This window comes from Eschrichtius robustus, chromosome 16 (assembly GCF_028021215.1).
Source record: "Eschrichtius robustus isolate mEscRob2 chromosome 16, mEscRob2.pri, whole genome shotgun sequence".
NCBI classification, from domain to species: domain Eukaryota; kingdom Metazoa; phylum Chordata; class Mammalia; order Artiodactyla; family Eschrichtiidae; genus Eschrichtius; species Eschrichtius robustus.
In genome coordinates this window covers 34,341,527-34,351,925 of record NC_090839.1, presented here as the reverse complement: position 1 = coordinate 34,351,925, position 10,399 = coordinate 34,341,527, and the positions used below count along the sequence as shown (strand labels likewise).

The 10,399-nt window shown below is 43.5% G+C and overlaps 1 protein-coding gene across 1 annotated transcript; it reads right to left on the bottom strand.

Annotated features, from left to right (window-relative positions):
* Positions 1 to 224: 224 nt before the first annotated feature.
* LOC137749941 (signal recognition particle 9 kDa protein-like) lies at positions 225 to 747 on the bottom strand. The gene has a single exon (XM_068524211.1). It carries the CDS (start codon positions 673 to 675, stop codon positions 415 to 417), a length of 261 nt encoding a protein of 86 aa, XP_068380312.1. The 5' UTR covers positions 676 to 747; the 3' UTR covers positions 225 to 414.
* Positions 748 to 10,399: the final 9,652 nt, after the last annotated feature.

The following is a 10,399-nucleotide window of genomic DNA, read 5'->3' as shown; positions in this document are numbered from 1 at the left end:
CAAAAGAAACATATCAATCCAGCAAAATGGTTCCATTTAATTTTTCTTTTAAAGACAGATTAACTAAATTTAAGGAAGAATTGGCTTTTCTTGATATCTCATTTTCAAATTACTGATACAAACTTACCAGAGAGTAATTATTTATTTTGCCTAATATCAAACAATCTGCAAAAAGTTTCCAAGATAGAGCCATTCCTTGTTCCATTTCCAAAATAAATAAAGGCTTTCTAACTGAAAGCATTTACAGTCCTAGCTCTCTAAAGTAAACATTAAAAAACAAAGTACAAAAAATGATCTCTTGGCTTCTGAATAGCCCACTTAGTTACATAAAGTATTTTCTGTCCCAACACTTTCTCAAATTCAAAAGATATTTACTTCCTAAGAACATGACAAACAGTCTTCATTTCAAACCATTCAGTCCGTTTCCATGGCAACACTGTGGGATTCCTTGGCCACCATAAGTCGCATTAGTTGACTGTGGAATTTCTCAATCTTCTTTACATCTTGAGCTTGGTCTGTTCTATACACCAAACAAACTAAATCATCTGTTACTTTAATACACAAACTCCCATCAGAATGCCTATATTTGAGAACCACACGTGCCTTCATAGGGTCTGCGAGGTAGAGCTTCTCCGCTACGCGACTGAACTCCTCCCAGGTCTGGTACTGCGGCATCGTGGGCCCGCGGCAGAACAGGAGAGGGAGGCAAAGCTACGGACCGGAGGCGACGGCGACGCGGCCCACCTACCTCCCTGCCTCTCGCAGCCACCTACCGCGGCAGAGACCTGTTTTTTTTTTTTTTTTTAAGCAAACTTTCCTTTCCGCCAAACTCGCCTCTTTACAGAAATTTTATTTTTTTAATTAATTAATTAATTAATTAATTAATTTATTTATTTATTTATTTATTTATTTTTGGCTGTGTTGGGTCTTCGTTCCTGTGCGAGGGCTTTCTCTAGTTGCGGCAAGCGGGGGCCACTCTTCATCGCGTGCGCGGGCCTCTCACTATCCCGGCCTCTTTTGTTGAGGAGCACAGGCTCCAGACGCGCAGGCTCAGTACTTGTGGCTCATGGGCCTAGTTGCTCCGTGGCATGTGGGACCTTCCCAGACCAGGGCTCGAACCCGTGTCCCCTGCATTGGCAGGCAGATTCTCAACCACTGCACCACCAGGTAATCAAACAAAAGTAGTGTGGGCTATAGGCTAGATGCAAAGCCAAGGCTATGGAAGTACACAGGAAGAATATCATTAACATAGATTTGCCTCATTGGTAGCAAAAGTATTTAATTTTCTGATAAGTTTTACAATTGACTAACTTAAAAACTTTTCATTCTCCAAGTATAATCTACTCAGTTTAAAAACCATAAGAATAATTGATAATTTTTTTCAGGATTGCCATAATCACCTTATATCTATAAATCCTCACAACAATTCTATGAGTAGTGTGCTATTAATATTCCCATTTTAAGATGAGGAAACTGTGGTTTAGTGATGTTTAATGTAGTGTCCAAGTTTAGACAACTACTAAGTCATGAACAAAGTTTTATACTTGGGAAGTACCATAGTCTTAACCCTATGCCATACACACCAACATTAACAGCTGAAAATGATGACTTTTGTTTTTAGACAAGTTGATTTGTAGACTATTTTTCTGGCAGAAATTTGAAATCAGAGACTGTTGACTATTGGACAGTCTGTAGATTTGTGATTTTAAATTCTCATAAAATGTGCAAAAAAATTAACATGTCAGTAAAAATTTTCTCCATACTGGAATCTGACATAGTGTTGAAACAGGTTATTGAACTAACAATATCAGGTTCTTGACTGAAAAACTATTTCTACTTATCAAGAGATGTTCTTCAATGGAAATGAACATTATGTCCAAGGCACTGACTTCTCGTAAAAAGAATCTGGAGAAAAATACTTTTTTTCCCATGAGGACAGGGACTTCTCACCATTGGTTTTTCTTAGTATGAGTGAAATTCAGATTGAGATATGATAACATTTCCAAGGAGCTGCTTATCCTAACACACACACTCCCAAGATACAATCTTTGACCAAGGAAGACTCGGTCTAGCAAATGGTCTTCTCCATAATGTGACAGTGACATTCAGACCAAGATGGTATCATTAACTTTTTGCCTTAAGAAACTTAAGAACTTAATTTAAAAATTTTAATGTACACCTTTTAAGGTAAAGTCAACAATTTCCAAACTTAATAGAGCATAGCAAGACCTGAGGAAGATGAAAGCAACCAATAAATTGTGCCTTAAATTCTACAATTATAGAAGAAACATGAGCCCTACTCCTGTGACTGTTACAGTGTAATTTGGGAAGGAATCCCAAGGCTCCAGCTCTGGGCTCCATGTTTTGGTTCCTCGGCGTTGGATACAGAAGGAGGCTTTATGCGGCCGGTGCTGCATTTCCTTGGGTCTGACTGCCCCACGTCATCAGATCTCGTCATTATCCCCATTGTCTCCCCTTTGAGTCTTCCTTTGGCTGTTGTTCTTCCTCCACTTTGTTCAGAGGGAAAATGCTGGAAGATACAGGATGTAAAGTTCATTCTGCTGTTATTGTTACTTCTTTTGGCAGCAGATAGTTGGCAGCAGTGATGAAGAGAAGACAATGGAATGGGGCATGGTTGGCAGTGGGTCACTAAGCCACTGGTACAGAGGATGGAGGATGAGGCCCCTGACATCTTCCCCTACCAGGAGTGCCAAGTGCTTTCCTCACGCTTTTCTGGATACTCACATGGGGGATGAGCTGGCAGGGGTGAGAGGCCTGGTGGGAGCAGCAGTGGGGAGGGACACCTGGCAAGGCCAGAGAGAGGGCTGTGTTGGAATCCTCTACCCTCAACGTTTCAATGCATAACATGATGACACAGGTGAGAGCAGTAATTCTCTTAGCGCCTGGTCTATTTTTTCTAGGCCAGTATATCATCGTACATATTCTGAGCCAGGTGAGCACCAAGAGAGGAGGACGAGAGTCTCATGAAGTCCACTGAGCCTTGTCTCTTTCACCTTCAGCAAGATGTGTCTCCTCCTCATTCCAGCAAGTGGAACCTGGCCTGCCTTGCTCAGGAGAACCCAGGTCACACACAAACCCTCTTCCACACACAGCTCTCAGGGACCCTTTCCCAAGCTCCTCAAACTGTCTTACATTTACCTGATGTTTTTAAATACAATTATGGGAAAGAGAAGCATTTTGATAGTCAGCAAGTGTCAGGAGGTTGAGGACTCTGTAAAGGCATGTTGGAAAATCAGGGAAGGAGGCACAAGTCTAATTTCTATTCTGTGTTTCCTTGGCCTCCAGCACAACCTCCCCTTGTATTAGAGAGGCCCATTGCAGATAAATTTGGGCTGCCAACAGCGAGACAAGGCTCGGGCATAACACCCAAAAGCTGTATGTACCAGCTGAGGCCCGATATAGCAGACAGTGGCTTCTGTTTATGTCTTAATCAGAGTGGTGGATATAGGATAATTGTGGGATGGCAGGAATCCTGGTACAGTTCCACCCAACGCAAACTAGAAACACAGCCTCCTCTGCTGTCCCCTCAAAGCCTTGGCCACCAAAGCCCATTGGAGAGAGTGGTCAGGGCTCTGAGCAGGAGGGCAGGCACATTCTTGCATGGCTCAGAGGATGGCAACAAACTCTGGACCCCTCTATTCTAGCCAAGAGCTTGGCTGTTTGGCCTATGGGCAGCACCAGAGACCAGCCCACAGACTGGGACAGTGGCCTTGCATAGGGGGCTCTTGTTTCCCTTGGATCCCTAAAGTGAGATGAGGAAGTGACATGGTGGAAGGTGGGCTTGGGGAGGTGCGGTTCAAATCCTAGCTCTGTGTCTTGACTGGTTACTTAACTTCCCTGAGCCTTTAATTCCTATCTGTAAAATGGGCATGATATCCAGCTCATGGGGTTGCCTTGAAGAAAGTGTCTACCCTGCACTTACTCCCTCTGACTGCTTGACAAAATACCATAAACTGGGCAGCTTATAAACAACAGAAATTTATTTCTCACAACTCTGGAGCCTGGAAGTCTGAGGCCAGGGTGCCAGCAGCCTCAGTTCCTGGTGAGAGGTGACTTCTAGTTTGCAGACTGCCGACTTCTCAATCCTCACATGGCAGAAATAGGGCAAGCTAGCTCTCTGGCCTGTTAGGGCACTAATCTCATTTATGAAGTCTCCACCCTCATGATTTTATTACCTCCCAAAGGGTCCACCTCAAAATACCATTACATTGGGGATTTGATTTCAACATATGAATTTTCTTGGGGGGGACACATTCAGTCCATAACACCCCCTTTCCAGTGACTGGTGGTGGTGTGTTCAGAGGATGATGTCACTCACAGTGTGTGAGAAACTGCATTTCATGCATCTAAAAGGGCTCCACTCACAGGCCTCATTGTCCAGAGCTCTTGCAAGTCATAAAATCATCAGCCCATGCAGCAAAGACTGTTGCGGACAGTCTTGACCAGTGACTGGTGTGAGCTGGGCTGTCCTGGAGACTCTGAGCCTCAGCTTCTTCATCCATTAGATGGGAATGAAGATACCAGTCCTCAGGTAAGGTTGTCTGTGTATTAATAAAGTAGCATATATTAAAGTTCTACTACATTGATAATGGAATGGTTGAATAACCAAGAGCACACACCTGGCTAGAAAAGTAAAGGCGGGAAGCAATGAGGACCCAAACTGGCCCTATCCTGTTTCTAACAAGGTACTGAGTTGTTCTTCAGAGACAACAGAACAAAACTGCAAGTCATGCAGCCGAAGCATGTAGAGGAGAAGATTCTGACCTCAAATAACACCCGGAATCAAGTTCTCCCCCATGCAACCAAGGACCCTGATGTGACCAGAACTTGAATGCCAGAGCCCTTTCAGAAGCGGAGGGTCCAATGTCCTGGAAGACCCGGTGGTGAAGTCCCTCTACCTACTCACCGTAAATGGCCATACTCCAAAGCCCTGCAATCAAAACCTGCTCACCAGCACTTCCGCAAACCAACCCTCCTCCCTAACTCATAAAAGCTTGACCAAACCCCAGACTGGGGAGATGGCTTTGAGCTGAAGCTGTGTCTCCTTTCTCTTTGCCTGTTGACCTCCCAATAAAGCTTTTTCTTTTCTCAAAAACTGGTGCCATAGTATTGGCTTCTATGCTCTTGGGGCAGCGGGCCCATCGCTTGGTACGGAGGGTGGTTCTTCATTGGGAAGGGAAGTAGGATGCTTGGGAGAGAGTCCTGAGGCCTGGGACAGAGTCCAGAGGAGGAATCCAGGAAATTTCTATAAGAAAATGTGCACAATGGCTCTGTATGGAGCCTGTGCTCTCTGAGGGGCTGAGTGTCGTCCTATGGACTGTGTGGGGTGGTAGTTGGTGGAAGAAGGGAACATTCTGTTTTCTCCCCTGTAGCTGGAGAGCTCTGCAACTGAGGGCTGGACCATTAGGAAGGGGGGAGCAGGTAGGGACAGGCATTGGGCAAAGACTGGAACATGGTCCCCACTGTGCCCTGGACTCTTTCTTGGGCCTGGGGCCATCACCACTTTGGGATCCTGGAAGCTGGTAAAGTTGTCCCGGCTGGAGGTGGGGGCTTCTCCCTGAGGAGGGCAGTCTGCTGGTTAAGGAGGAACTGCTGTTTTGGTTGTCTTCTGACATGGAGTTTTCACGTGTACTTGGGGTGTTTCTCTTTGAGAGGTGGGAAGGTAGATTATTTATTTACCACCAAATTATCCTTTCCTCCTCAGACTCTGCAAAACTGACAGATCCACGAACAAACCAGAAATTGCTTTTCTTTTGTGTTTAACTCAAATTTCTGTGTGGAGGCTGAGATAGAGAATGCTGAACTTTTATAACATATTTAGCTACAGAACAACAAAGAGAAATATTGGAATCCCCCCCACCCCAGGTGCTACTGACTTTGTGTACATCTTGGCTATAAATAGAATTGGGACTTCCTAATATGGTTTTGTTCCAATAAAGCAGCTCAAGAAGATTTTCATCAGCCAAACCCTGGTTGTAATAGCAGCTGTTGTGCAGTTTATCTCCTTTATACTATCTTCTCACTTCATTGCTAATTTTCACAGCAACTTTTTCTTGTAACAGCTTTTTTTTTTTTTTTTTTTGTCTGCAGATCCTAGAATTCTTTCTCTCCCCCTTGCTAAACAAAAGAAATATAAAGTCAGTTCTAGAATAGGGTTAAAATTACCTACTCCAGATCTCTCTAAAAGAAGTTTGTGTCAAAGGTCAGGTGTGGATACATAAATAAATAGGGTGCTGCCTGCTTAACTGTGGGCCGATTCCCAGAGATGCAACCAGAGGGAATTTCCTGAGCAAGGCAGTTTGACTGCCAAGGAAGCCACATCTTTCCATCAATAAGTAAAGTATTTCTACTCATATCAGAGAGCTTATGCTACAAAGTGACACTTTTCTCTCTTTTGTCAAGAAATAAAGAAGTAAGAAAGTCAGAAGGGGCATTTTGAGGACTAAATGGGAATCTTAGAAAGCAATATAATACTTTCTCTCTGATTATGTTGGAAACAGGCTCTTTTAAAACATTTTTTTTAAATAGGGAGAGGATCACTAAACAGAATTAAACTGAAATGGCTTTGGAAATTCTGTAGCCCCAAAGCATTTGTATTGGGTATATGTCCTTGAATGATTTTTGTTTAAATGAGTTTAAGATAAACTTGAATATCCTGTTCTTCTGGGAGCTCAGGGAAAACTAGGTTGATTAAAAGGTAATTAATCACTGGGCTTCCTTGGTGGTACAGTGGTTAAGAATCTGCCTGCCAATGCAGGGCACACGGGTTCGAGCCCTCATCTGGGAAGATCCCACATGCCGCCAAGCAACTAAGCCCGTGCACCACAACTACTGAGCCTGTGCTCTAGAGCCTGCAAGCCACAACTACTGAGCCCGCATGCCACAACTACTGAAGCCCATGAGCCTAGAGCCCGTGCTCCGCAACAAGAGAAGCCACCGCAATGAGAAGCACACACACCGCAACATAGAGTAGCCCCCGCTCACTGCAACTAGAGAAACCCCACGTGCAGCAACAAAGACCCAATGCAGCTAAAAATAAGTAAATTAAATAAATAAATTTTGAAAAAAAGAACCTACATTTGAAAGGGAAAACTTAAAAAAAAAAAGGTAATTAAGCACATGTAGCTGTTGCAGATAAAACTAGCTAATTATACTTTAGCATTTATGTTTCCTTAAATTCTGCTCTAATAGTTCATTATTTTTACAATGCATGATGTGAGTATATAGATGTAATATTTTGTGATTAAGCCTCTCACCGTGATTATTAACTGTGATATTTTGCTCTCTTAATACTTGCAGTTCCTATTTTTAAAGTGCAACAAAGTGTACAATTTTCCTTTGGCTCCATGAAATTTGCTTAATGGAAACTCAGCTTGTTTTCAATAAGTCTCTGCTGGTTACATGAGGGTAGTTTACCTGAATTTTAAGTACATCACCTGGGAGAAAATATTCAATTTTTGTGGTTCTTAATTCAATTATTGTTCAGCCTCTGCCGCATTTTTGCAGTGGACCAGCAGCTTGGAGTCACTGCATTCTTTCTTCTGAAAATATGCTATTGAAAGGAGGCACAACTTGACCTATAAGAAAAGCAAAATCATTCTTCGGGACAGAGTATGGCTAGTACAGCAAAGCAACTCCAAGGGCTGCAAACCTCTATTTTAGTGACAGACACTGGGTTAAGTAGTCTGTGCAAGCACTTGAACACAGCCCTGAATGCCGAAGTTTAGGAACCAGCATTGACATTGCCCTGGGATTGCTCTCCAATGAGGAGTAATAATGTGTCACAGATGAAAGTGCTTGGACTGGGAGAAGGAGACAGGTTCAAGAAACTGTTCTTCCCTACACCTGTGTGACCTTGGGAAGATGGCATGAAGCTTTGGTTTCCTCATCTCTAAAATGCTAATTATTATGCCTCCTCCTCCCCTTACAGAGTTGCTATGAGGACCAGGTGAGTTCAGGTATGTGACTATACAGAGGGACTGAGTATATATAAAGCAGGGACCATGTCCCTTATGACTTTTGCATTCTCCCATCACAGTTTTTGTGGATCTGCCACAAACAGAATGACATAAATATCACAACATAGAAAAACAGAAAGTTGTTGAATGCAAAACTACCTTTCTAGCTCAGATTAATGGGAAGAGGCTTAGTTCTCATCTCCTTCCTTAAAACTTGACTTTTTAGGGTTGCTTAAGACTCAGTGGTGTGCTGGAGATGGCCCCTGCCAGCTGGGGACAGCCAATTGTGTGCATCTCTTCCCCACTCCATGTTTAGAGACGTCAAGTTGGTAGCTTGAAATTGTCCATGCCGAAAGTATTTACACCATGGAAACTGGCAAATGTTGCTGTGATATAATAAAAAAATATATATTTGGACTTTGTCCCTGGTTTCTGGCACAGAGCTTCTAAAACCCTTGGAATTTCCTGAGTGATAGGGGTGAGCATCTTTTGTTATTCATAATAAGTCCCTTTCAATCATACCTAAGTTTATGTCAATGAGGTGACTCTTCATAGGCCCCTAAAGAGCTTCAGGATGGGGGCTGGTTGCCAAAGGAACCAACTATGTGATTAGAGGGTTGGAACATTCAGCTCCACCCCCAATCTCCAAAGAGGAGTGGAAGATAGGGATTGAGTTAATCACCAGTGGCCAATGATTTAATCAACAATGCCTACAAAGTAGAACCTCTCTACAAACCCTAAATGATGGGTTTTAGAGAGCTTCTGGGTTGGTGAATTCCAGGAGAGTAGTGGACCCCAAACTCTGCAGAAGCTCCTGTACTTAGGACCCTTCCAGACCTCTCCATCTGGCTATTCATTTGTATCCTTTATGATATATTTTTAATAAACTGGCAATAATAAGTAAAGTTCTCCCCTGAGTTCTGTGAGTTGTTATAGCAAATTATCAAAACTATGGAGAGGCAAGTGAGAATAACCCAGTTGTAGCTAAGTTGGACAAAATGTGGGTCCTGGGGACCCACTACTTGTTAATTGTCATCTGAATTGGGAGGCAATCTCATGGGACTGAGCCCTTAACCTCTAGGGTCTGTACTAACTTTGGGTAGATAGTGTCAGAATTGAATTAAATTGTGGAACACCCAGTTGGTGTCCAGAGAGAACTAAAGGATTGCTTGGTGTGGAAAACCCACACATTTGGTGTCAGAAGTACTCTATGGGTAGAAAGAGATCATAGTAGAAGGTACCTGTCAGAGTTTGTTTTTTTTTTTCTTCAGAGAGCCAATTGCTAAATATTTATTGACGCACCACTGCTTAGAGTTTTCCTGTGCTTGTGAATAACTTTGGTTTTATTTTACAGACTGGGAGAACCATGAGCCTCATGATTTCTGGGGCTCTGGAGTGAGCTGAAAGCCAAAAGAAAAGATCCCCTAATTTACTTACAAATGCATCCTCACCACTTCCTACAGGCAGTGCTGAGATAGACAAGATCTGACCCATCTCCATGGGTCACCCTGCATGGAAACTGTGGGCTACAATGCATGTCCTAATTCCAATGAAGTCCTCCTGAAATTGATACTGGAAAAGCTTTAGCAAAAGTCCAGGCTCTTGTTCAACTTGTCCAAAAGAATTTGGGCAAGGAACACAACATACCAAGAAAAAATAAACACACACACACACTGAGAATGAGAAGCAAAGAGAACAAAGAAGCAGTTTATTCAGGGCGGAAGTGAAAGTTATACGCTCGAAAGAGAAGAGTGCGGGCATCCTCGAGAGTGAGGAGTGTCACGAAAGGTTGTTGATCCCCCTTTATCTTATTTTTAGCCCTTTTAATGGGTGGGGGTCTTTTTGATTAGGGGTGGAATGTTCATTGCGGGGAAGGTTGAGTTGTGGCCTGGATTGCACCAGGTTGCATCAGCTTCTGGTCCTGCACATCTGTCCCCTGAAACCACTGTACGTGCACTCTAAGAGCTGTTTTCCCTTAAATTTTCCCTTACTAGTGGAGCACCACACGTGGAAGGTCATGCAGGGTCATCAGCAACCTGTGCATTTTTATTGTGCACGCTCCACGGTTTTCATGGTCAGAATTTCTTGACCAGATGCTACAGAGTTTCTGTTTTAGTTGCCATTCCTCCACGCATCATGGCCTCAATAAGTGCACTCAGTGAATACACATGCTCTAATTGCAAACGTGTGGCACAACTGAGCTCTGTAATGTCCCCTCAAGAGCTCCAGCAGAATCCCAACTGTCCCGTGTGCAGGGCCATCCCTGCTCAATGCAGTGTGGAGCGTGACAGCTGGACCCCTGTGCTGCACGGAGCGTGGAGAAGTGCAACATGGGAGTCCTGTCTTCAAAGTCTCCGTCCAATGAGCCAAGACCTACAGGTAGGATGATCACACACCCCAGTTTGCCCAGGACCACCCTA